At 36.0% G+C, this 24832-nt stretch overlaps 5 protein-coding genes and 2 non-coding genes across 12 annotated transcripts; 4 read left to right on the top strand and 3 right to left on the bottom strand.

Moving 5' to 3' along the window:
- Nucleotides 1–457: 457 nt before the first annotated feature.
- Nucleotides 458–3817, bottom strand: LOC111803563 (splicing factor U2af small subunit B). 3 transcript variants are annotated; one of them, XR_002816389.2, is made up of 6 exons: nt 3519–3817; nt 3323–3409; nt 3159–3240; nt 2347–2473; nt 1758–2246; nt 458–1675 (listed from the first exon to the last, which is right to left on the bottom strand). XR_002816389.2 is itself a non-coding variant. In XM_023688033.2 (6 exons), the coding sequence occupies exons 1-5, from the start codon at nt 3753–3755 to the stop codon at nt 1835–1837; spliced, it is 945 nt and encodes a 314-aa protein (XP_023543801.1). In that variant the 5' UTR covers nt 3756–3817; the 3' UTR covers nt 458–1675; nt 1791–1834. The 3 variants fall into 3 exon arrangements, 2 of the variants coding, with proteins under 2 accessions (XP_023543801.1, XP_023543802.1); XM_023688033.2 differs by having other exon boundaries at nt 1791–2246; XM_023688034.2 differs by having other exon boundaries at nt 458–773; nt 1791–2246.
- Nucleotides 3818–3879: 62 nt separating this feature from the next.
- On the top strand, nt 3880–3962 carry TRNAL-UAA (transfer RNA leucine (anticodon UAA)). Its single transcript has one exon. It is a non-coding gene; the product is annotated as a tRNA-Leu (tRNA).
- Nucleotides 3963–4031: 69 nt separating this feature from the next.
- Nucleotides 4032–4114, top strand: TRNAL-UAA (transfer RNA leucine (anticodon UAA)). Its single transcript has one exon. It is a non-coding gene; the product is annotated as a tRNA-Leu (tRNA).
- Nucleotides 4115–4594: 480 nt separating this feature from the next.
- On the bottom strand, nt 4595–8488 carry LOS2 (Enolase). The gene is made up of 16 exons (XM_023688027.2): nt 8330–8488; nt 7974–8037; nt 7782–7846; nt 7661–7708; nt 7444–7530; nt 7256–7336; nt 6808–6909; nt 6641–6721; nt 6202–6276; nt 6036–6098; nt 5886–5963; nt 5556–5750; nt 5329–5468; nt 5183–5234; nt 5025–5081; nt 4595–4926 (listed from the first exon to the last, which is right to left on the bottom strand). Exons 1-16 carry the CDS (start codon nt 8393–8395, stop codon nt 4846–4848), a joined length of 1335 nt encoding a protein of 444 aa, XP_023543795.1. The 5' UTR covers nt 8396–8488; the 3' UTR covers nt 4595–4845.
- Nucleotides 8489–9516: 1028 nt separating this feature from the next.
- LOC111803684 (AT-hook motif nuclear-localized protein 2-like) lies at nt 9517–10467 on the bottom strand. Its single transcript, XM_087127953.1, has 3 exons — nt 10283–10467; nt 10040–10213; nt 9517–9961 (listed from the first exon to the last, which is right to left on the bottom strand). The coding sequence occupies exons 1-3, from the start codon at nt 10415–10417 to the stop codon at nt 9869–9871; spliced, it is 402 nt and encodes a 133-aa protein (XP_086984079.1). The 5' UTR covers nt 10418–10467; the 3' UTR covers nt 9517–9868.
- A 727-nt stretch (nt 10468–11194) lies between these two features.
- On the top strand, nt 11195–16695 carry KDTA (KDO transferase A). Of its 4 annotated transcripts, none has more exons than XM_023687502.2 (13): nt 11197–11442; nt 11517–11610; nt 11862–11904; nt 12594–12716; nt 12869–12988; nt 13071–13149; nt 13381–13497; nt 13950–14047; nt 14516–14606; nt 15301–15420; nt 15510–15580; nt 16264–16490; nt 16576–16694. In XM_023687502.2, exons 1-12 carry the CDS (start codon nt 11244–11246, stop codon nt 16468–16470), a joined length of 1362 nt encoding a protein of 453 aa, XP_023543270.2. In that variant the 5' UTR covers nt 11197–11243; the 3' UTR covers nt 16471–16490; nt 16576–16694. The 4 variants fall into 4 exon arrangements, with proteins under 4 accessions (XP_086983471.1, XP_023543270.2, XP_023543269.2 ...); XM_023687501.2 differs by having other exon boundaries at nt 16273–16466; nt 16576–16693; XM_023687500.2 differs by having other exon boundaries at nt 11200–11442; nt 16264–16466.
- A 1838-nt stretch (nt 16696–18533) lies between these two features.
- Nucleotides 18534–24340, top strand: LOC111803875 (pyruvate kinase 1, cytosolic). Its single transcript, XM_023688476.2, has 16 exons — nt 18534–18806; nt 19007–19103; nt 19217–19314; nt 19422–19577; nt 19948–20025; nt 20307–20438; nt 20544–20624; nt 20712–20783; nt 20892–20981; nt 21147–21291; nt 21801–21889; nt 22189–22284; nt 22405–22472; nt 22584–22683; nt 23377–23436; nt 23953–24340. Exons 1-16 carry the CDS (start codon nt 18738–18740, stop codon nt 24103–24105), a joined length of 1584 nt encoding a protein of 527 aa, XP_023544244.1. The 5' UTR covers nt 18534–18737; the 3' UTR covers nt 24106–24340.
- Nucleotides 24341–24832: the final 492 nt, after the last annotated feature.

Here is a 24832-nt window from a genome sequence, read left to right as displayed (position 1 = left end):
AAGCTTAAGAGACAAGCTAACTTACAGTATTTTATCTACTTATCATTTGCCTTGCCTGTCTTACACTATTGTTCTAGTCAACTTGCTAGCTGCAAGATGCAATCTGGCTATCAAAGCTATCTCCACTCACATATTAGACAAGAGCATGTGTAAAATGAGTAAATGGATTTCTCCTGCTTATCTTTATCTTTTATTGAAAAATCACGAATTCATGTTGATCCATTCTCATCATCATTGTTGAAGATCATGTGTAAGTGCATTGTTAGATTGTAAGCCACTACATAAATGGTTTGAGAATCTAAATTCTCATAACCAATGTATTTGAAATTTGAAATTTGAAATTTAGCCAAGAAATTGTGAGAAACCAGCAAAATTTTCATAAACTAAAAACTAAATCATCAGAAAGGTCTACTATATTCCCAGTCAAAATAAACACATGAAAATACTCAGGACAATATAAGCAAAATGAGAAATCCAAGGTGTATTAGCCAACCAAAGCAAACTTAAAATATTTTCAATGGCAGCTCCATAGTATTTCTCTACGAAAACATCAATTAATGTTGGAAATACAAAACAATTCAAAACAAGAAAGCGAAATTACATCTACTTCTGTCTCATAAATCCTTAAAACTTACTTGATTATGGAATAGGGAAATCAACCTTACGAGGACATACATTTTTCAGCATTACAGAAGTTGTAGAGAGAAGCTTCCTTCATGTTTCCAACGAAACATCACATCAAATCCTGCAAATCCTCCAGATAACAGCCAAACCTGTATTATGAATACGATGGTAAGCTGCCTAAGAAGTATTTGGGAAAGCAGGAAAACCTGAACCTGCAAAACTCGCAGCGTATGTAAGAAAGATAAAAGAAAATTCAATAAACATATACAAATAGTAAAAAAAAAACCATAACCACAAGTGCTTCTATTTCTATTTTCCTGTTAAGATGGGAGCATGGGCAGGATAAAAACTTTCAATTTGACCGACAACAAGCTCTAGTTCAGCTTTAGGTGTGAATCTAAAAAATTGAAAATATTGAAAAAAAATACTAGTCTAAAAAATTAAACCAGATCTCAAGATAACAAATATGAAGAAGTACCAGTTCGGATGAGTAAATTTTGGGGGCTAGAAAATAATATGATAATTACCAACGTATTAACATTATTCTGATTAAACAGTATATTTAAGAAAGAGGTAAGCATCAGCAAACATGAAGGCTGGTTCTAAGATTTTGGTCTTCATCTTTATGTAAAAGTAAAGCATAGACGGTTTAAAAAATAGGAAAAAGGAAAGAAAAACTAAAAATGGTTTTCAGACATCTTTCCTCGAGACTTATGAAGCTTAAACGCTACACATACACATCCTAATTTTAGCTAATACCAGGATTTATTTTATCATGTAATTCCCATAAATATGGTGGAAATGCATTTCTGACTGAGGTGAACGTAGGTAGAGTTTAAAACCAAGGAACAAAGAATAGACAAAAGGAAGAATGGATAGGGATAGCTGTGACCAATTAAACAATGGTATGGAATATTGTAGAATTTCTTAGAGACTTACTCACTAACGACTATTTCTATACTAGTTAATTTCTTTTTTAGGGTGAAAGAGACGGGGTTAACAAAACTGGAATTCACATTCATTAACACGTGACAGGGAACCTGTCCTCCACCTGCACAGTGGAAATGGGCAGTGAGCTACTTCTTTTAAAAAATGGGCTGTTTTATAAAGGGTACAGTATTCTACTATGGCACCTATATTGAATCAATAGAAGGGCAGAAGCAAACCAGCAATGTTCCTTTCAGGCAAGCAACAGCATCCAAGATTTTCTCTAGTACTGCTTAGAAGGATCAAATTCATCTTCATTTTGTACAAGGCCATTGCTACCACCATCATCCTTGACATCCTGGTGACCACTACCATTATCTGCCGTTTCCCTGTCCCTGTTCCACTGTTCAATCTTAGCCCTTCTTTCAGCACTACTTTCCCTCACCGGACTTCTATTCCTCCTCCCTCCAGGGCTCCTACTCCGTCCCCCTCTATGCCTAGGGCTACGGCTTCTAGGCCTCCTGCTTCTATCATGATACCGAGGGTCCTTGTCTCCATCTCTTCTACTAGGTCCACGTCCACGACCACCATGGGGACGGTCATCATGTCCATGATGCCTGTGGGGGCTTCGACTTTGACTTTGGCTTCGGCTACGCCTGCGTCTGCTCCTCCCAAATAAACGCCTTCTCAACTCTCTAAGAGTACATGAACAATTACAACAAAGAGAATATGATCAGTAGCCAGCTAATTCTTTTTCAGAGGAAACTAAAGAATCATGCTGATGTGATGATATACCTGCTTATCTTCTTCAGATGCATAAAGTTGCAATAGCCACCACGATTACATACATTTTCCTCATATTGCCTGCAAGTAGCTTCTCGAAAATCCGTCACAGGAGAGAAGTCAACAATGATGGGTCGACCTATCACGAATTTGAAAAACAAGACCAAGTAACTACACATCCGGGCCATCTTAGGCACAAACAAATAATGAAGAGTATATAGGAATCATTTTTTTCCTTTTAGCAACCATTGATGAAGTGTATATCCGCTGGTATAATAATAAAAGCCGTATATATATTCTTGCAAAATAGAGTTAGTTGGTCCAAGTTTTTACAGTTTACCTTTGGGAAAACTCCATCAAACCTCCAAACAATCTTGCAAGGTCGTTATTGATTTCCAAAATCGCATATCGAACTCATAAATATTTAACTACATTATCAGTGTCTAATCATCCAATAACAGATGTACAGGGAGCTTTTAAAACTTTTATTTCCTCGTCTAACAGTTAGACTAGTGATAATCCAGGAAATATGATGAAAAGATTCCCAAAAATGAAAAGTTCTAGTGATAAATCCTTGATTTGAACCAAGAATCCAAAATAAAGTTCATTAAGTCATATTAGAAATACTTAAATAGAACGAATTCGCATTTTATCATAATCAAGAATATTCATTACACTGGGTGTCACGGGCTCAAAACTCACTATCAATCTTTCGACCCTCGTACCACTGAGCAACCCAAAGAGTACTCATATAGAATCCACAAGATTGATTTCATCGTAAATCGAAAACCCATAAGGAAAAAGGAAAGTATAAGACATAAAACCTGCATAAAAGCGCCCATTAAGATTCTGAAGCGCATTTGCAGCTTGTTCTTCTTCCCTAAACTGAACATAGACATTGCCCACCTGTCCACAGATTTAAAACCAAACTAGTCAGTAACACAGATCCAAATACACCTTTCAATTTAAGAAGTCGATATCAATATACCATATGGTCAGCCAAATTATCACAAATATTTAAGCTTTCGAGATCTCCATATTTGCTCAGCTCCTCGAATAGATCTTCATAAAAGTCCTGCATTCCAGACGTTTCGGCATTGAGAAGATGCAAGTTTAGGGAAAAAGAAGTTTCAAAATCCAAAAAAAAAATAAATGTAAATCAATGAAAAGCAAAAATCTCAGACCTCGAAGTGATCTTGAACCTTGCGCGGATCAAGGGCTTGGCCCTGAGGGTCAACACCGGGGGTGATCATGTCAGGTCTCTGATACATATTAGAGAGGAGAAGTGTAGGGCTGATGCTGGGCTTGGTGTGAAGCCGAGAGCACCGATCTCCATGTCTACAGGCTCCAATCTTGAAGTAGAAGGGGCAGTTAACCCTATCCTTTTCCGTTCCGAAAATTGAAGCCAAATGTTCCGCCATTTTCTTTTGCTCGAGACCGGCAAAGTTCTGCTGTTCTTCTCCTCCTGATCTGGTTTTATCGATTAGGTTTTTAGTGATGAAAAATAATATTTATTTAATTAAAAAAATTGTCCCAAGTCAAACAGCAGGTTTGCCCGAGAGGTTAAGGGGTAAGACTTAAGATCTTCTGCACATAAGTGCGCGTGGGTTCGAACCCCACAGCCTGCATTATTACTTCTATATTTTTTAAGCTATAAAACATGAACTAATATTTAATTTTCATACCTTGAAGACACAGCAGGTTTGCCCGAGAGGTTAAGGGGGAAGACTTAAGATCTTCTGCACATAAGTGCGCGTGGGTTCGAACCCCACAGCCTGCATAAAATCTATAATACTTTTTTTAAGCTCTAAAACTTGCCCTAATTTTTTATTTTCAATTCAAAAAGAGATATCGGGCTCGCCCGAGAGGTCAAGGGAGGAAAGTTCGCACATAAGTGTGCGTGAGTTCGAATCCCACAGCCTGCATAATTTTCTTTACTCCATTTTCTGTGAAGCCTAACCGTCATTTTTCAATTTTCGTATTTAAATAATATATTTTATTATAGATCAAATAATTATTACTAAAATTTGAAATTTATTGCGAAATGTTTTTAATAGATATGTGAAGTTAACGATTACATGATAGGTTATCACTACCAAATATAAAGATGTAAATCACAATTTATGTTGTATAACTTTAAAAGTAACAATAAATAAGACATCAAGAACAGTCCTTTTCTTCTTATGAAAAGGACCTATTGTTTCTTTTTACTATGTTCTGTAATGCCATTAAAAGAGATAGAGAGAGCGTCGCAGCAATCTAAGACTTAAAAAAGGGCACTCATTCATTCTTTGAAAATCAAAGCTATGCTGCAAATATCATGACAGATATCATCATGTCTTCCTAACTTCTCGGAACTATTGTTCAACCTCTCAGAACAAAAACGTTCTGAAATTATTCAAGGGAAAAGGGGATTCTCTGAGTACAACAAAACAACCAGTCTCACAACCAACACTTATTCACGGAGTTAATGAGATGGATCCACAACCTTCACCACTCGTCCAGCATCATCTAGTACGGTTCAACGGGCTTGCGGAAGTTCGCTCCAGCATATACTGCAGCTGAGCCAAGCTCCTCTTCGATACGCAACAGCTGCGCATAGGTGAAAATAGACAACACATAATCAGAATAAACAGGATTCAGAACACAGACAATGAGCTAAGGGAATGAGTCTAGACGATGATATCAACCTGGTTGTATTTGGCAAGACGTTCTGATCTGCATGGAGCTCCAGTTTTGATTTGACCCTGCAATAGAAGTAGGGAGTTAAATCAGTAGATGGACGAGATCGATTAAAGATCGTGATATGTAGGGTTTCGGGATCATATTGAAGGACGACGAAAAATACCGTAGCCAAACCAACAGATAGATCAGCAATGAAAGTATCCTCTGTCTCTCCACTGCAACCAAGTAGAACTCAATTCTATTACTCACTAAAACTGCAACCAAGTAATATTTCTATGAAACCAAACGGTAGGATTAGGAAATCCGAACCTTCGGTGGCTGGCCATAACTCCCCAACCAGCACGTTTCGACATTTTTACAGCCTCGATACTCTCAGTGACAGATCCGATCTGGTTAACCTTGAGAAGAAGGGCATTGCAAGTTTTTTCCTTGATCGCCTTCTCCACCCTCTGTGGGTAAGGAAAAACAGAGAAGTAAACTATTAACAATCTATAGGGAAAGGAATTCAAAAAAGGGTTCGAGCCCAAATCGTATACCTTCGGGTTGGTAACCAAGAGATCATCTCCCACAATTTGAACCTTTTCTCCTATTTCACTGGTCATCTTCGAGTAGTGCTCCCAGTCATCTTGGTCGAATGGGTCTTCAATCGAGACAATAGGATATTCGGAGGCAAAAGACTTGTAGAGGTCCTTCAGAGCATCTCCTGAGATCTTCTGTGAGCCATCATTGTTCTGCATCAAAATTCATACGTGTAAAGTCATATAACTTAGTGCCGCATTATGAAATTTGGAACAATTTGAATTAGCAGTAACTCAGCTTCAAAAGGAGAAAAGATTTGCTCAACTATATGGTAAATGAAAACCTACCTCTTCTTTGAAGTTCAAATCGTAGGTCTTGTCTGATCCATAAAATTCAGATGCAGCAACATCCATTCCAATAACAACCTAACAGATACAGTCCTGTGAATCTCCTGATAATGGATAGTCCACCAAGAACAGTGAAAGGAAGAAACTAACCTGGCTAGTGTAACCAGCTTTGGCAATTGCAGTTTTGAGCAATTCAAGACCTTCCTTGTTCTCCTGGTGAATATGACAAGCAAAGATGTAAATAGAGAAATGAAAGGGTAATGAAAAGAATATATTTAAACAAATGAAGCAACAACGTGCTACTTTACATGTATACCTGAATGTTAGGAGCAAATCCACCTTCATCACCAACGTTTGTTGCATCTTGTCCATACTTCTTCTTGATGACAGACTGCAATTATGCACATAAACATTACATAAAGGCTATGAACTTGAAAATAATAGTGATACGTGATCCTTTGTTTTTTTTTTTTTTTTTTTTTTTTTGGCTTTAACTGAGAAAAATTAAAGAATATATGGGCATACAAAAAAGAAGCCCGCGAAACAATATTGCAAGTATTAACATCAATCTTTGAAGGAAAATCCCTAGAAAAGAGAATAGATCCAAACATGTTTTAAATTTGATGAATAAACCACATTGCTCGTTGTAGTAGCCATATGTTGATGCATGAATATAACCCCGACCCACCCCCCTCGGAGGAAAAGATCTCCTAATAATCAAAAGCAATGGGGAGGGGTAAAAAACTATGGTCAACCTTCAAATTGTGGTACACTTCCACCCCCATCTTCATGGCCTCTTTGAATGAAGAAGCTCCAACTGGTAGAATCATGAACTCCTGTAGATATGATATGTTAGCAACAATCTAGATATGTTTATACATACAGAAATAGATGCGAAAAGGTCAAGATCAATAAAGCATGCCTGCATTGCAAGCTTGTTTCCTGCATGTGATCCTCCGTTAATGACATTGAATGCAGGAACGGGCAGAACCAAGCTCTTGTTACCAGCAAGGTTGGCGATGTGCTGCATAAAAAATAAACTGGGATATGAATATCGACACATCTTACCCATCACAAGTAATACAGTAATACATCTTCTAGAGTCACTTATGCAGACTAGTCTCTGATGATTTGAAAAGCAACATTATTGACTGATCACCATTCTCTACTGTCTAGAAATCGACACACGAAAATTTTGTTCACATCCCAGCAGTGACCGGGAAAAGACACGAGAAGTCAAAAAAACAAAAATAATCAAGTAACTAGTCTATGTTGTTCCGTTATTAGAGTATTTCTCGTCAACAGCTTTTGGCAAGGGACACGAACACCTTTAGCAACACTTTTATTTCCCAAACTTTACACTAAAGTACCTTGTACAGAGGAATTTTCTTCACGCTAGCTCCAGCTTTGCAGACAGCAAGAGACACTGCGAGGATGGCATTTGCTCCAAGCTGAAAATTGAAAGACACATCATTTATAAAGATTGACTCGGTTTCGTTTAAAATAATAATGGGTAACATGTAGAACGCTACATCAATAAGGGAAATCCAATAAATACCTTTTGCTTGCACCATCCCCACTCGTTAACAGTTCCATCGAGTTGTTGAACCATGAAGTTGTCAATCTGGACCTGCTCAGTTGGGTCCTGCAAAGAGAATTTGAAAAACCTGTCGTTAACATATAGAAGAAAAACAAATACTACTTAAAAGACAGGGTAAAGCTTGGTTGAACAAAACGTTTAGAGAATTAGTGCACAAGGATGCCAATGAACGAACCTTTCCAACCAATGCAGGGCCAATAATTGCATTGACATTCTCAACAGCCTACATAAAAAGCCAAGTAAAGAGTTAGGTATAAGACACTAACTGCATCGAACTCTAAATGATCGATGATTACCTTCAAAACACCTTTCCCCAGGTAGTCAGAACCTCCATCTCTCAACTCAAGTGCCTCGTAAATACCTTTGGGAAGAAGAGATTACGTAAAGGATACGCATCAGCTAAATTTATCAGACAGATCGAAACATATTTTCTTAATGAAATCAAAGCATGAATACTACGAAGTGGGGGAAGAATAAGAACAACTTACCAGTAGATGCACCGCTAGGAACAGCTGCTCTGGCCAGGGTTCCATCAGACAACACAATATCGACCTACAACAATTAACACAAAAATGAAAAACAAGAATTCAACAATCTCACCCTGATTTCAAATTTATAAACAGAAATAGAAGATCAAGTTCAAAGAAAAATTGTAAAACTCGTTATTCATTAAAATCAACCAGAAAACTAGCACATCTAACGATCCACCACTGATAGGAGGGAGGTTTAAGGGAAAATGTTGAAAAGTGGAAAGGAAGATAAGATAAGATAAGAAATGGCAGCGGAGAAGACAAATAGGCGATGTGAAGTGGAAGCAGAAGTGGAGGGAGATAAAGAGGAGTACCTCGACGGTGGGATTCCCACGGCTGTCGAAGATTTGCCTGGCCTTGACGGATTGGATTGTAGCCATTTGCAGTGAGCTCAAAAATTAGATGAACAAAAATGGGGAGCAACAGAGGAGCAGCTGTGAGAGTTGCGGTCGATTGCAAATCTGTGAAATCACAGACGCCTCGTATTAGTAGATTCCTTTGGATAATTTCAGCCGTTCGATTTGTGTTTAGGTTTTTTATCTTGCGCCACACGTCGATGTAGACCACACACATTTTAATTACTTTTTAAAATATGGTTGAATTAATAAAAATAACCTAACTTTTAAAAATTTAAATAATACAATTTTTATTATTTAAAAATACTTTAAAACTTTTAAAATTATTTCAAAAATACTTTTTCAATTTTCAAAAGTTTCATCTTTAAAAATACCTTTATTGTTTTTATTCATATATTGACCCTACAAGAAATTAATAAAACTAAATGATATTATTATTACTTTTAAAATTTCATACGTATTTTTTTTAATTTTAGGAATATATTTCAACTTCTAACCAAATTTACCACAAAAATTAAAAAAAAAAAAAAAACTAAAATTAAATAATTATTGGAGGGACTAGTGGTTTATTTTTGGAAAAAAAAAATATGGGTGGGGCCAACTCTACGGAGATTATATTCCAATTGGCTTTCTCTTCTTTTGCTTGTGGCTCAAGTCACTGGGTGCTCCATCTCCTACCAAATGTGTTTTTTTTAGCAATTATTCGATGAATGTTATCGAACTTCTAATATTTTGATTCGCACAATATTACGAATTAAACCATATTTATCTTAACAACATTCTATATTTTTCAAAAATAAATATTGTTATTATTTTTTATAATTATTTATTATAAAATTTTCATTTATTATGATTCGGACTTTTTAGGAAGGGTTTTGAAATCATGCTTGTATCATAAAAATATGAAAATGAAATATATTTAGCAAGCTAGTTACGAAACTATGTAATAAGAAAAATAAATATCTTTGCTATAAAATATATTAATTTTATATCGCGCATATTACAAAATAATACGTCATCGTGAATTTACACTAAATCAAATCACCTAAAGTTGAAGCTTTCAGATATTCAAATCTTTATATTATATGTATCGAAATGAGCATATGTTCTCTCAAGTCGTGTAGTGCTACAAAATTTACATGAAATAATTTAATTGACTTTTGGTAGGTTGGGGATTGCTAAGCCTATTAATATAGGACATGTATAGTCAACGCCTTTTGTAAGCATCCAAAATAAATGTCTGTGCTTGTTCCAATAAATAGATATTAAAGGGAGAAGAAAGTTGTGGGCATTAAGAGAAGTTGAGAGGGGCGGCGGCCATGGCGGATTCCGGTCAAGAAGAAGAAACGAAGGTGCCGGCTCCGACGATGCTGAAGGCTAGCTTGAACGAAGAGTAAAATTAAGAAATTCTCAATTTTCGTTCAAAATTCAAGAAATTTTTTTATAATACAAGATTAAAAAAAAAAAAACATCATCTAAAAAGCTGTCGAAAAAATTCTAGGTAGAAGATGGTGACGACGGTGGTGTTATGTTTAAATTGATCTCAGTCTTTGGTTTATATGGAACTGGGTCCAATGTTCCAATCACAACCTGCAAAAAATGAGTAGCAAATGGAAGTGATTTTGAAACAGAGCATTCTCAAACATGTCATAGACAATGTATACGAACATGCATGCGTGTAGCCGCTATTAATGGACCAACGACAGTGCCTCCGATGACCCTCGCGTCCTGCAAAACCATCGACACTGTTAAATGAAGACGGCCTCCTGCTCCACCGTTGCCTGCGCTTTCGCATTCACTCGCTACAAACCTCCCTGTTAATGACAGTATTTCGAACCGACCCTACACAAAATCGAAATTGATTCATCTCTTTCCAAGACAATTCATGAGTTTAATTTTCCCCTTGATTACCTCCAACGCGACTTCGCTTGCAGGTCCACGAAGGGTGGCACTTGAAACTGTCGCTTCGGCATCGGCTCTCAAAACTGTAGCTACCCGATGACCCTCTTTACAGAATGACATGATTTTTTCCACAATGTCCTGCATTACCCAATAGAAGTAGAAAAAGACTGATTAAATGTAACACCTCTGACACTCGTTCGTTTGAAATTCAGTTCGTTTGAAATTCAGTGTCCTTGCTGGCACATCTACTCTGTCCACCCCTTTTCTGAACTCAGACTCCTCGTTGACACATTGCTCGATATCTATCTTTGATACCATTGATAACATTGTGATCTTTGAGCTTTCCCTTTTCGAGTTTTGATCTGACATTAAAGTTCAAGATTTGAAAAGAACATTTGATTGTAGGTCTTACCTGGCCGGGGTAAATGTGGATTATATTTTGTTTTAAGTTGTCCCCGGAAAAAGCTATTACGCCTTCAAAAGAACCATCTTTTCTGAAGAAATTTTAGTTCTTGATATAACCAAACATGAAAGAATGAAGCTTTCTGAAGATCTTTGCGTACCCATTGAAGCAAGAATGTCAATGCTTGTTCGTAGTCGTTTTGGAGAAGGCGGCGGTGGCGCAGCAAAAAAAGCATCCCAGTCTTCGGTTGTTGTCGGTAGAATTGATATTGGCGTCGACGGAGCCACCGCCATATAATTTGGCATCGAGTTTTTCCAGGTATCTTCCAGTAGTGATTCTTCAATGATTGGTTCCAGTGAAGCGAAGATCTGAGGGGAAGAACCATCTTCCATTTTCCCTGTTTTGGTTATGTTTGAATCTAATGGACTTCATTTAAAGGCTCATGTGACTTGGACCAAGAAGGTGATATGGGCCAACTTAACGGCCCATAAGGGCCCATGTTTGTGTTGAATCAACCTGTCGTTCTCTCTCGATTACCGGCACGGATTCTTGCAGCAGATCGGAAGAATGGCGGCAACGAAGGGGAAGATACTTTACAAGGTATATAGAGCGTTGAGCTATGGACTGTCGCCATTGCTGTATCTTCATCTCCGATGGCGAGTGCTTCGTGGCCTCGAGCACCCTCTCCGATGGCCGGAGCGTCTTGGTCGCCCTTCCCATGCTCGCCCTCCCGGTCCACTTCTCTGGTTTCACGCCGTCTCTTTAGGTTTGTTCTCTATTACCATACCATTTCCTTCTCCAGACAGAGAAATTCGGAATCAACCATACTGCCTTGTGCAGGAGAAAGTTTGGCTACGATTCCTATAATCAAGCAATGTATTCTGAGGAGGCCTGATTTGAACATTTTGATGACAACAACCACTTATTCTGCCTTGTAAGAATCGATGTTATTTGATTTTCTCTTTAAGTTTTGACATTATTAGTTCTTCTTTTCTGGAAACGAGCGAGTGCTTACTTTCTAGGCATTTCTCACGGAGAAATCCGACCTGATTTTCATGGTGGAATTATAAGCTTAGCTGAAAATAGGAACACTAGTATCGTTTCTGGACAGAATTATGTAGCTATACATAGAAGGGAACATGAAAAGTCTATAAGACGACCTAATTATATTTTCTTCTTGTGCAGTCAGGTAGTGAAGAATTGTCTTCCTACCGGTGTCATATATCAGGTACTCATTTTACATTCCCTCTCTTAACCGAAAGTGTTGTTAGATCAATTTTCTTTCCATAATAGAGATCTGAAACGATGTATGTAATGCTGGTCCTTTATGTTGATGAACTATCCCTCTGTATTTTTCTAAAACATTTCTTCCGATTGTGTGATACCACATGTTTCGGTGGAATGGTTAACACTTCAGTTTGATGTATGATGAAGAACATTTTTTTTCTTGGGCACATAGAGTTGCTATCTGTTGACTGTTTACTTTTCTTGGAGAATTATGGGATGTAGGGCCAAGAGGAATGCAGTGAAATTGCTTAAGCACAAAACCTATAAATCCTCAAATTTATCCCATGTTTACCTATTGACTGTTCTTAAGAAGTTTGATTTGTCAAAGCATGATTATGTTTACAACTAACACATTCTTAATATCTAAATGTGATCCAGATCGGTGAGAATATTTCTTGCCATGTATCGAAACTTCTTGGTTTCAATTATTTTCCTAGTTGTTTGACGCTCAGTACACAATAACTTCAAAGTATAATAATCCAAAATATTAAATTTTTCTCTCTCTCTATCGCGTAGGTGACACATTTTCCCTTTCTTAAAACTAATCATTTTTGTACTTTGTGGTTTTGACATGCCTTAGGCTATCCAGATTTACTTTCCATGGTATTCACATTTTTTTGTACAAATCAGTTTGCCCCACTTGATACAGCTGCTGCCATAGACACTTTCATTGCACATTGGAAACCTAAAGTTATTATTCTAATGGAGAGTGAACTTTGGCCTAATCTTATCTTGGGTGCTTCACAGCATGGTGTAAGTTGTGTCTTCTCATTTAGACATGATTATCTTGATCATGGCATCGTTTTATTTTAATAATATTTATTCTATTTTAAATGATTCTACCTCAGAAAGTCAAATTTGGTATTGATGCGTGTGATTTTTACATTCGCCCTTACTCTCTTCAGATTACTATGGCATTGCTAAATGCTCGGATGTCAGCTACGTCTTTTAAGCATTGGTCAATTCCAGTGTTTATTCCCCTGATTTCTTTAATGCTATCAAAGTTCTCATTGATTCTCCCATTGGTATGGACCTTCTAACTTTTCTTATTATAACTGTTTTTTTTTTTTTTTTTAATTGTGTCATTTATCTTGTTTTTTGTTTTAGAGCAACCTACAGGCCATCCGGTTCCAGCTACTGCAGGCTCCACCACCGATCATCAGTTTTGCTGGTGATCTGAAATTTGGTACATAATCAACCTTTTTCTTTTAATATGGTGGAACAAAACTTATGTTTTCTGTAATGAATGCACAGTTGGTTTGTCAACTGTTATTGGACAAGAATGGGATCGGTGTAATCACCTTTTCAATAAAAACATCAAACCACATTGTTTTCACTATTACTTTCGCTGAATTTGATCAGCGTGCTTTTGCTATTTGAACTATAAATTACTGTTGGATTTTGATTTTCTTTTTAGCCGTTGAAGATATTGGAATGTCAGTGGCAGAGGTAAAAAAGGTTGAAGATCTAAGAGCACAATTGGCCCAAAGACAAGTTTGGATGGCTTCATCCATACATCGAGGCGAAGAAGAAGGTTAATTTCTCCTATATTTTATTTTCTCCCATAAAATCAAGTTATGCATGCATAACTACTTCTAATGTCAGTTTTGATGCTGTGGCATTTCTATGATTTTCTTGTTCAAATCTGCTAAAGAGCAAGTTATTTCCCCTTAGCTTTTGCATCCATAGAGAAATGCCGCAAATGCTTTTGCAATTTACACTTTGATGTGTGTTTTGAATTTGACATATTTTTTACTTTATGCAATCTCTCTCGAGTTAATATTTCTTGATGTTGAGCTCTATTATGATGGTAAGTGCATAGTTGAATAGTTCGATATCGGTATCTTGGAACATTAGTTCTTTGTTTTGGAGATCCAAATAGGTGAGTTGAATGCGTGTGGCAAAATCATGCATTGCTGTAACAGAACATAGAAATGAAATTTTAATGCCATGAAATTAATATTGGTTACGTTTCTCATTCTGCAGTTATACTTGAAGTTCACAAAATGCTCTTAGAAGCACACCCAAATCTAGTCACTATTATTGTACCTCGACATCCACTGCATGGAAAAGAGATTGCTCTAGTAGGTTTCTATACTTCGTTTTTGTGCTTTTTACACAGTATTGATAATGATAATTAGACAACCTTTTCTGAAAGATACAGTTGTCTGATAGCTCCTGTTACTAAGTCTTGTCAGTCTCACCAATTACTTCGATCATTAAATATAATGTGGGGTTTTTTCATTCATTTTCTTTGAGATGTTTATGCCCTCAAAGAGTTTTCTAAAGTTAAATATGCTGCTGAGTCATGTGAAAGATGCTTGATGCGGGGAAAAAATCCTTAAATTAACTCTTTGATCAACGACTATATTTCAAGCATAAGGTTTGGTAATGGAATATCTATAAATGACCATTCTATGTCGAACAACTATACGAGACTGGAATTTTACTTGTTAATTTTCTTCGTCAGTATAACCTTTGACATATGTGGGGCTCTATTTTGACGATTAGCTCCAGGTTTGATTTTGGTATTGCCATTTTAATTAGCACAGGAAATGCAGAAAGAAGGGCAGAATGTAGCTTTGAGATCTCAAGGTGAAAACATCACATCAGGAACGAATGTATATGTTGTAGACACATTAGGTATGCAATATCGATACCATATGGTGTTTCATTCGAATGTTTACTTGAATTCATTCTTTCTCTTTAGAAGTGAGCTTCTAAGATACTAGATATATAAAGATATAGTCTATGAGCTTTGTTAATTATTGTACTGAATAGAGGGCCATGTCCATAGCTTTAGAGGGAAAACCGCTGGTCAAGTTTTTCAGATAGGATGATGACCCATAATGAATGAGACACATAATATATACAATATCTTTCTTCATGTTTTGGTAAGAAAGGTATTTTCCATCAAAAGTAGAAATGCAAAAAGGGTAATTGAGGAAACTAATTGCTTGAACGGTAAATTCTACCATTTCTTTCTCACCATATTTACCAAATTAAGGATTTTGAAAAATCTCCTTCCAGAAATTCATTGAGGAACATTCTGATAGGAACTTAGCAACATCTTTTAAGAGGCACCGATTGAAACTGAGAATTCTTAAAAGGTGCATTTAACTACAATTGAGATGAATTTCTTGTAAATCAGCAACTGTACATTTCAGAGTAACTTTAACATCAATGGCATGCCACAGTCAAATCTTATCATCTGATTTTGTGGGCCCAAGGAACAAATATATTTTCTGGATCTTGTACTGTTAGTTTCAAAGCTTAGGAGGGATGTATTGGTTACTTTTGGATAAATCTTCTAATGTGATTTCCACGTGCAATTTAGGTGAATTAAGATATTTGTATGGAATAACTTCCATTGCTGTGGTTGGAGGATCCTTCTTGCCTGGTCTTGCTGGTCACAACATATCAGAAGCTGCTGCAGCTGGTTGTGCTGTTTTGACTGGTGAGTATTTGCTGCCGTAGTCTTTATGATCTGTACTCATCATCCTTAAATGTCCTGTTCTCAGGGACTTGTTCCTTTTCCTCTGCCAGGTCCATATATTGCCCATTTCTCAAGCATGGTGGCTAAAATGCAGCAGTTTAATCCAATGTCAGTTTTGCAGGTGAACAGAAAATATTTTACCTCTTTACATTTCCCTTTTATTTCTCTGAAAGGAATTCTCTGTCTTGGATTCAGATATTGGACGTTTTCTTTGAGTCATTGGAATATTTCAAGTTTGGTCCTCTATCCCATATTAGTCCAAGATTCCAAGTATTAACTGTCGGGATTTTAACTTTAAGATCTTGATACGACCTTCAAATGCCAGTTAATTTGATTTTGGATGATAGTTCTTCTGGTTTGATGACGGGTTCATATGAATAGTTGGTGTAAAATTTTCCACCATTCTCCATTAGGGTAACTATGTCGATGCCTGCTTCTATAAGAAACTAAAGGTGATATCCTATCAAAAAAGAAAAAGAAAAGCGATAGTTATCACTTGGTAATTGTACTGCTGATTGCTTAGACAATTGGGAAGGTCTTATGCAACTTCCTCCCCTTTTATATATTTGATTAGTTCAATGAAATGCTGTTATTTTCCTAAAAAAAATTAAAATTATCAATGAGGCTCAGACTACAACTGATTACAAATCTCCGAAACAATGGCTATGTTATTTTAATATTGAACTTGGCTCTTCCTGGCGTAGCTGTAGAAAGTAGGAAAACAAATGTTTCTTAAAAGATCTGAACTTTCTTCCTTGACCATTGCTGACTGGTCTTTAGTATTGAAATCTCACTTATATTCAGCTGATTCAGGTTCATGGAAAGCTGGACCTTGCAGAGGCTCTCAGAAATCTCCTTGGAGATGACAAAGTTTTGGAAGCTCACGGATTGGCCGCAAAACATGCGCAGCAAGCTTTGGCGTGTGGCATCATTGTGGGTACTTGGAATTCACTACATTCCAATGTTCTGAGAAGTGCGTTTGGTGTAGATGACATGCACAAATGCAGGTGAAAATTGCTTGAACATCAGTGGTATGATCTTTATACTTAATGAAAAGTTAGTTGCATTTTTTTAATTATTAATTTTGATAATCAAACTTTCCCTTTCTTTATATAGTGACTGTTGGCCTCACATGAAAATTGCCAGCCTTGTCATCTTTGCACATGCAAGGATGCCAGAACTTTCAATTCAGCAATTACGCTAAACGACGAACTTCATCATAAACTTTTTTTTTTAATTTAAAAATAATCATAAATTTCCTTTTTTCTTTTAATATTTTAATGATATTAATATAATATTTAGAAAAACAAAGCTGACCATATCCATCATTAATATAATATTTGAATAGTTATTAAATAGTTTATTTATTTTTTTAAAAAAAGTTTTAAATGGTTGTTTTTTTTGATTTATTGAATGAATTGAGTTTTTTTTTTAAATATTTTTATTGCTTTTTGTTGAATTATAACGGCATATATAAGGTAAAAAAAAATGGAATAAACTTTTAAGGCATTATTGTCAAGATTGAGACACCTCATCAAATTTACAAATTTATTATTAATTTCCCTTTTTTTAATAAACTCTAGTAGGGTTTTTATAATTTAGATTTGTGCGCATTTGGACGCTTACGTGTTACGCAAGTTTTCCGCGGCGCGGTTTCACAACCCCCCAATTTCTCACCGCATCCACACCAATTACTCCATTTTTCGCGATAATTTGAAATTATTTATTTATGTTAATATTTTATTTCAAATGTATTTCTATGTTTTCATTAATATTTTTAAATTAAAATACCCTTTAAAGTTAAATATTTTAATAAAAATAGTTAATATTTTGTTTGGGTGTTAAACAAAACTATTTCTACAATCAAGTTAATTATAGCATATGAACTAAATTAAAATTTTAAATCATTGAAATTAAGATATTTGTTTTAAAAAAGTAAAATATATATATTGTAAAACAAATAATGACGTAATATAACAAAGTACAGAGTTAAAAGGAATTATTTTTTTTTAAGTTAGAGGAACAATAAGAGAGTGTGATGTGATATAAAAAAAAGCATAGAAAATGATAGCCCTGTTGACAAATGAAATGGCAACGCACAAACGATTCTTCCCACGTGACTAATTTATGGACATGATTCTGATATCACTCGACCCTCGAAATATCTCGACAGCCATATTATTTTATTCTTTTTTAATATAATTCCATCATGACTCTAATACCACTGGTAAGGACATCGAACATTTTACATATTCCCGTAATAGTATGGTTACGGTGAGATCCCACATCGGTTGAGAGGAAAACGAAGCATTCTTCATTTTTTTTTTACAAGGGTGTGGAAATCTCTGCTAGCAGACACGTTTTAAAAATCTCGAAAGGAAGTCCGAAAGGGAAAGACAAAAAAGGACAATATATGTTAACAATGGACTTGAACAGTTATAAATGGTATCACAGCTAGACACGAGATGCCAGCGAGGAGGCTAAGGTAGTGTGTCAGCAAAGGAGTGGATTGGGGGTTCCCACATTGATGGGAGAAGAGAATGAGTGCCAGTGAGGACACTGGGCCCAAGGGGTGAATTGTGAGATTCCACCTCGGTTGGGTAGGAAAACGAACCATTATTTGTTTTTTATAAGAATGTGTAAATCTCTATCTAGTAAACATGTTTTAAAAACATTCAGATGAAGTCTGAAGGTTATAGAAATTCGCTCCAAAATCCTTTACCCATTGGCCTTCAACCGGTGGGCGCACACATGCTAGTTTCAATCTCGTGTCCCTAAACCCTTTTAAAAAATTAATTTATATTCATCAAATATTACCCTACAATCACTTGAATTGGTCCAATATTAAAGTTGCTCAATACTTATTTTATTTTAATTAAAATGTGGTTTTACAATTATACCCTCTAACCCTAACGAAGAATCAATATCTTCCACGTATCCCAGTTCTAACCACAAGTAGGTTAGAAGAGTAATTTTATAATTTTGTTATGAATTTCTGAAGTGATTTTTTCGCGAGATTGGTAAAAGAAAAGAGTAAGGGAAGAGAAGTTGAAAAATATAATTCGGAATTTGGTTGGCAGTTTCCTGTGGAAAGCGCAGAACCAGGTTTTCTCTCGTTCCGCTCTCGGAGTCAGAGATAGAAAGTGTTTCATCCCCAAGGCATATTCCACGATCCTCCCTTCGATTGTTGATTTATTCCCTTCTTCCTCTGATTTCAATTCTGTTTTTATTTCTTCTTTCAAGTTCTTCTCCATCACCGCCGATTACACTCATCCAAGATGCATTCCAATCACTTGCTTCTCGAGGAGCCTATTCGCATGGCCTCCATCCTCGAGCCATCCAAGGCTGTAAGTTTCCCTACCCTTTTCATGTCCTCGATTCCTCTTGGATCTATCAAGCTGTTTTATTTCATTCTCAATACCTGATATGTGTCGTTCTCGATTGTTTTTGTTTTCTTTTCGGGGGTAAAGATGTTCTTTCCACTCGCGATTCATCGTTATTTTGTTTGTTTTTATTGATGGTTTTCTTTTTTTTTTTTTTTCATCAGAGTTTCTTTCCTGCTATGACCAAGATCGTTGGGACTCTTGGTCCAAGGTCTCGATCTGTTGAGATAATCTCTGGTTGTCTGAAGGCTGGAATGTCGGGTATGCTTATTGTTTTTTTTTTTTTTCTCTCCTTTCGAATCTGCCCCTTTTCATGGCTTATTTTGATAGCTTGTGTTTCTAAATTCCAATTACTTTTGTTTTCTTTGTGATAGTTGCTCGTTTCGACTTTTCATGGGGTAACCCTGAATATCATCAGGAGACTTTGGAAAATTTGAAAGCGGCCGTGAAGATCACCAAGAAGCTTTGCGCTGTATGTTACAGTTATAGTCGTCCTTACACCCAATCAAGAAAGCCTTGCGCTGTATGTTATAGTTGTGAAGGGGAAAAACTGATGCGATGCCTTTCTGCTCTTTTCAGGTTATGCTTGACACAGTTGGCCCTGAGTTGCAAGTAATAAATAAAACCGAGAAATCCATTTCACTTCAGGAAGATGCCATAGTCGTCCTTACACCCAATCAAGATCTTGAGGCGACTTCAGAGCTCTTGCCTATTAACTTTACAGGACTTTCAAAGGTATCAACTTCGTACTGCTGTTATTTTCATGAAGTCTGTCTTGTTGTTAGAGTAATAATGAGTTCGATGTTATTTAGTCTGGCATTGTTAGTTGGATTTGCTGTTGGAAGTTAGCACTTGGTCTCTTGATGTCATTGTGATGCCATATTAAAATATGCTTTCACTAACAAATCTGTAATACTCGAGAAATTAATCTAATTTAATTCAAACGTCTCATTCAATATTCGTTTTCTTTTCTTTCCAACTTTACCGATTGCTTATAGCACATCTGAAATTGTGCAATTTTTATGAATTATATAGTTCTCCAACTTGGCCGTTCAACTTTGATTGATTTTAGTGATTTTCATCAGAAAGTTAATACTATTTGCAGGCTGTGAAGAAAGGAGACACTATTTTCGTGGGTCAGTACCTTTTCACTGGAAGTGAATCAACTTCTGCATGGCTTGAGGTAAGGAAAACTTCTAGCATCTGTTACCAATTCTTTTCCTCCTTGTTTAGTTAGTTCAGAGTTACACGTTAAAACTATGGCTTTTCTAGATAGTGGCTTCATTTCATGTTTTTGTGTGAGATTTGAATATGTACTTGTCTGGAGGATTTCCAGTTAGGAAAATATAGTTTACGGTTTACCACATAAAATTCATAATATTCTTTATCACAGACTTCTTTTGAATATCATGTCGAAGAAATGACTTTGTACATGGTTGTGTTTTTTGCTGTCAACATGATCAGGTATCTGAAGTCAAAGGCGATGATGTTGTTTGTGTAATTAAGAACTCTGCCACTTTGGCTGGATCACTGTTCACTTTGCATGGCTCTCAAATTCATATTAATCTTCCTACACTTTCTGAGGAGGATAAGGAGGTGGGTGAACTTTCTGATTTGCACTTTGTCATTTTCCTTGAGGACTTTATTGATTACCAACCATTGGTACTTAACAGTTAACATTGCTTATTGTGTTAATTTCAGGTTATTTCTAGTTGGGGAGTGCAAAACAAAATTGATTTCCTCTCATTATCATATACTAGACATGCCGAAGATGTTCGACAAGTATATTCCCATACATTAATCTCTCTCTCTCTCGCCTCTCTTACTAGATCATTTAAGTCACATAGATGACTTTTATGTTGTACACAGGCTCGTGAATTCCTTTCTAAGTTAGGTGACCTTAGCCAAACCCAAATCTTTGCCAAGATTGAAACTGTTGAGGTTAGTCATTTTTAGCTTTTTAATCTTTTTTTTTTTCCGTTGGGGGGGGGGGGGGGGTATATTCATGACAATTTGCACATTTCCATATTTCCATGATCCATTTTGTAGGGATTAACCCATTTTGATGAGATTCTACAAGAAGCAGATGGTATTATTCTATCCCGTGGGAATTTGGGTATCGACCTCCCACCCGAGAAGGTTAGTTTCCTTCTGTACAATCTCAAAATAAACTACAATATTCTCCTCATAAATCCTTCACTTATTGATGGTCTTGATCCGATCTTTATTTTTCTCTCACTTGTGACCATAAGGATCTATTACTTATGATAGACTTCTTTCTGATCACTTCTCCATATGTTGCAGGTGTTTTTATTTCAGAAAGCTGCACTTTACAAGTGTAACATGGCTGGAAAGCCTGCCGTGGTTACTCGTGTTGTGGACAGTATGACCAACAATTTAAGACCTACTCGTGCAGAAGCTACTGATGTTGCAAATGCGGTCCTTGATGGTAAGTCATACATGAAAAGTATACCTTGTTTAGTTTTTATGATATTTATCCTTGTCCTGAAATCGTTGGTTTACAGCCTAAAATACGGGTGTACTCTTTGAAATTTGATTCTCAATTACTCTCTTTCTCCCTCTTTCTTTCATTTTTAACTTCTATTTTATTTGGCTTATATTAATTATTTCTATGGAGTTAAGTTTCCATTTACTTGTCAACATTTTCTTAGATCAATGGATTTGTCATCAATATGAGGGAAAAATTTTCTTTTCCCGAAATAATTCGAAAATGTTGATTAAATGTCGAGAAATATTAGAAATGTGGACAGAATGTTAGACAATAGGAATACAAATACCAATGTTGGTTATTTGTAACCTATTTAAGGGATGCCAATTTTATTTATGAATTCAAACTATTTAAGAGTTTTTGTGATCTTAGTGATTCTTTGGAATATCTTTTGACATGAATGATTTCATTGAAGTTCCATAACATTAACACTATTCTCACGGATACAGGGAGTGATGCAATTCTTCTGGGGGCTGAGACTTTGCGTGGACTGTATCCAGTAGAGACTATTTCTACTGTTGGTAGGATTTGTGCTGAGGTAAAAAACACGTAATAATTGGAGATCTTGATGGTACTTGTTCTCTTCAGCTTTTGTATTTTTGTTCTTGATGTTTATACCCTGCAATTTAGTCAACATTTTAAAATTTTTGGGAGAAAGATACATGTGAATTTTGACCGCTCTCTGCTAGGCCTAATGGATGAACTAAGAGAGTCATTATTGTAAACTTGAAGGATTTGTGGATTTATCATCATCTGTATAATTTTTATTTATTTTTTTCTCTTTCGAAGTATTTATACTTTCTTGCTCCCTGGGTGCTCTCGTTTAAAAAAATGCAGTCTGATAAGGTGTTCAATCAAGACTTGTACTTCAAGAAAACTGTCAAATTTGTTGGGGAACCTATGTCTCACTTGGAATCCATTGCCTCCTCAGCGGTACTGACTTATAATTCTGGTTATTGTACATATTCTTTTCAATGGATTTATCAATGATCTTTTTATATTGTTGTAGTTCTACCATGGTTTTCATATTCAATAGGTTTATTCTGTTTTTAGGTCAGGGCTGCCATTAAGGTGAAGGCTTCAGTTATTATTTGCTTCACTTCATCTGGAAGAGCTGCAAGGTATCAGAGTTTGGGAATCCAGTGTTGGTCTCCAAACAAGCTGAAGTTCTTTTAAAATTTTTGTAGCCAATTATTTCAGAGATCTAAACTTGCTACTATACAAATATGCAGATTAATTGCTAAATATAGGCCCACAATGCCGGTTATATCTGTTGTCATTCCTAGGCTGAAGACAAATCAGTTAAGGTGGAGCTTTACTGGAGCATTTGAGGTATGCCTTGTATCATTTTGTGCCGTTGTTTCCCACTGCTGTCACCTCATTAAGTGATTCATACACATATTTTAACAAATAAAAATTTCCCGCTCTTGGAGTGGTTGAGGATTTAGTAAGGGAGCCTTTTTATGCATTTTACCTCAGTTCTAGCTACTAGTCGGTGAACTGTTCAATGCTGTCTTGCTATTGTGGCCTCTTTTTCTTGTGCTTTTCAAAAACAATTATCAGAATGCTGAAGAGGAATCGGTATTCAAACTTATTGACTATGTAATAGAATTGATATACAGTCTCAGATTCATCCCGGCAAAGTTTATGTTCAAAGGCGATTAAAATAATTATGATATGTGCGGCCTATATAGTTTCTGCTTTCATGTCTTGTATTTGCTTGTGTATCAATTGTTCTACATGGTTGTTGGATATTCGTTATCGATACTTTAGGCATGTGTAGAAGGGATTGCATAATTCTCTCTTTTGTTTTAAGGTAAGTATTAACGTGCAATAAGAAGTCGTGTATTTGTATAGATCAAACTGAATGACATCAGATTAACTATCATCTGTTATTATCTGCACTTCGTGTCATTGATTTCAAACATTTCCCAAAACGGCAAAATTTTGGATCTGTTGTTTTAACTACTTAAATTGGTAATTTCTATTTTTGGTGACGTGTTATTTGGTATTGGTCTATTTCAGGCTAGGCAGTCTTTGATAGTAAGAGGCCTCTTCCCTATGCTTGCTGATCCACGACATCCTGTAAGTTCCGTTTTCCATTTATTCTACATGATGGATAGTGTAAATGATGCTTTTAGTTTTATATCTGAATCTGCTTTCTCATTTGTGATACTTTAATAAGGTCAGGCTGGTAAAAGTAGACGCTTTAGCTTCGAAATTATTCAGAAGGATTTGATTGTTGGTCTATTCCTGTTTTGCTTTTGAACAAAATTAATTGTGATTTTCTGGGCCCTTCACTTGAAACCAGAAAAGGAGCATGTGCAAGTACAATGTAGGTAGGATATACAATGGAACAAAACCTCTAGAAAAGGTTTGAAGTCATCAATAAATGAGGGGGGCCCTTTGTTGAGAATGAATGAATGGCTGCATTTATTATGGACTTGCATGATAAATAATCATATAGACGCGAGAAATGTGCATTTATTTTATCAAGAACTTTGTGTACAGGGAAATTTTCCCATGTGTACTACAATGCATATTAACAATGGACTCCCAACTGATTTATGGTTTCGCATTGTATTTATGGCTTGGTGGTAGGCGGAGTCTACTAGCGCAACAAATGAGTCAGTTCTAAAGGTTGCTCTGGATCATGGGAAAGCATATGGAGTAATTAAGTCGCATGACCGAGTTGTTGTTTGTCAGAAGGTTGGGGATGCATCAGTGGTAAAGATTATCGAGCTCGAAGATTGAAATGACCTTTCCAGATAATTTTTTTTCTGCTAATTTTTTGAAGTGACCGTTCTCTTGGTGCTATCCACCACCATATGAGGTATAATCATGAATTAATACATGGTTTTGTTGGAGATTGAGGAGATCTGATAAGTGAGAAAATGTAAAATGACTCAAGAAAACATTGTTAACTTTCCCAAATTTAGAAGCCATGGTGTACATGGCAAATCTTAATTTATTCACAACTTCTTGTTCAGCCAATGCCCAATTCATGATTTCCGGGTAGTTTCATTTCTTGATCATGCACTGAATTGTTCTTTCTTTGTAGTTTTGAGATTTACATGTTGCTATAGAAAAATCTGTGCCATTCTCTTTTGAAATCATATTGTAGAACAGTTGTTGAAGACCCGACCTAAGCAATGAAGTCACCAGTGGACTGTAAGTCATTTATATACCTTTTTCTTATTGCAAGTCATTTATAAGCTTTAAGGGTCATGTCTGACATTTACAGTAGTAATTAGTAAGGGACCATAAGAATCATACAGACCAATGACTATATGCAAATGATATTAACAAATGGCGCATGCGCATATAAAATTGAGTAATAGTTTATATATTTTTTTATTTTTTATTTTATTTTTACTACATACCAATAACAACCAATAAATGGTAATATTTACTTTGATGTTTATTATTCGAAAATAATTTAGAACTGTAAGATTTAAGAAAACTAAGATAATATTAATTG

Source organism: Cucurbita pepo, chromosome 10 (assembly GCF_057944985.1).
Source record: "Cucurbita pepo subsp. pepo isolate OVF chromosome 10, ASM5794498v1, whole genome shotgun sequence".
NCBI classification, from domain to species: domain Eukaryota; kingdom Viridiplantae; phylum Streptophyta; class Magnoliopsida; order Cucurbitales; family Cucurbitaceae; genus Cucurbita; species Cucurbita pepo.
This window is presented reverse-complemented; position numbering and strand designations above follow the sequence as displayed.

Bases quoted from the DNA above. Each gene is read 5' to 3' on its own strand.
- LOC111803563 (XM_023688033.2), bottom strand. From the start codon at position 3,755: ATGGCGGAACATTTGGCTTCAATTTTCGGAACGGAAAAGGATAGGGTT. The intron at 3,241-3,322 runs GTATATTGATAT...ATCTGTGGACAG, and splicing joins ATAATTTGGCTGACCATATG to GTGGGCAATGTCTATGTTCA. The intron at 2,474-3,158 runs GTTTTATGTCTT...AATTCGTGATAG, and splicing joins TAATGGGCGCTTTTATGCAG to GTCGACCCATCATTGTTGAC.
- LOS2 (XM_023688027.2), bottom strand. From the start codon at position 8,395: ATGGCTACAATCCAATCCGTCAAGGCCAGGCAAATCTTCGACAGCCGT. The intron at 6,910-7,255 runs GTACTTTAGTGT...TTTTTTATGCAG, and splicing joins AGAAAATTCCTCTGTACAAG to CACATCGCCAACCTTGCTGG. The intron at 6,722-6,807 runs GCATGCTTTATT...TCATATCTACAG, and splicing joins GAAACAAGCTTGCAATGCAG to GAGTTCATGATTCTACCAGT.
- LOC111803684 (XM_087127953.1), bottom strand. From the start codon at position 10,417: ATGCAGGACATTGTGGAAAAAATCATGTCATTCTGTAAAGAGGGTCAT. The intron at 10,214-10,282 runs GTAATCAAGGGG...GATTTTGTGTAG, and splicing joins CAAGCGAAGTCGCGTTGGAG to GGTCGGTTCGAAATACTGTC. The intron at 9,962-10,039 runs GTTCGTATACAT...CATTTTTTGCAG, and splicing joins TAGCGGCTACACGCATGCAT to GTTGTGATTGGAACATTGGA.
- KDTA (XM_023687500.2), top strand. From the start codon at position 11,244: ATGGCGGCAACGAAGGGGAAGATACTTTACAAGGTATATAGAGCGTTG. The intron at 12,989-13,070 runs GTATGGACCTTC...TTTTTGTTTTAG, and splicing joins TCTCATTGATTCTCCCATTG to AGCAACCTACAGGCCATCCG. The intron at 16,467-16,575 runs GTGAAAATTGCT...TTCTTTATATAG, and splicing joins GATGACATGCACAAATGCAG to TGACTGTTGGCCTCACATGA.
- LOC111803875 (XM_023688476.2), top strand. From the start codon at position 18,738: ATGCATTCCAATCACTTGCTTCTCGAGGAGCCTATTCGCATGGCCTCC. The intron at 20,439-20,543 runs GTGGGTGAACTT...TGTTAATTTCAG, and splicing joins TTTCTGAGGAGGATAAGGAG to GTTATTTCTAGTTGGGGAGT. The intron at 21,292-21,800 runs GTAAGTCATACA...TCACGGATACAG, and splicing joins TGCAAATGCGGTCCTTGATG to GGAGTGATGCAATTCTTCTG.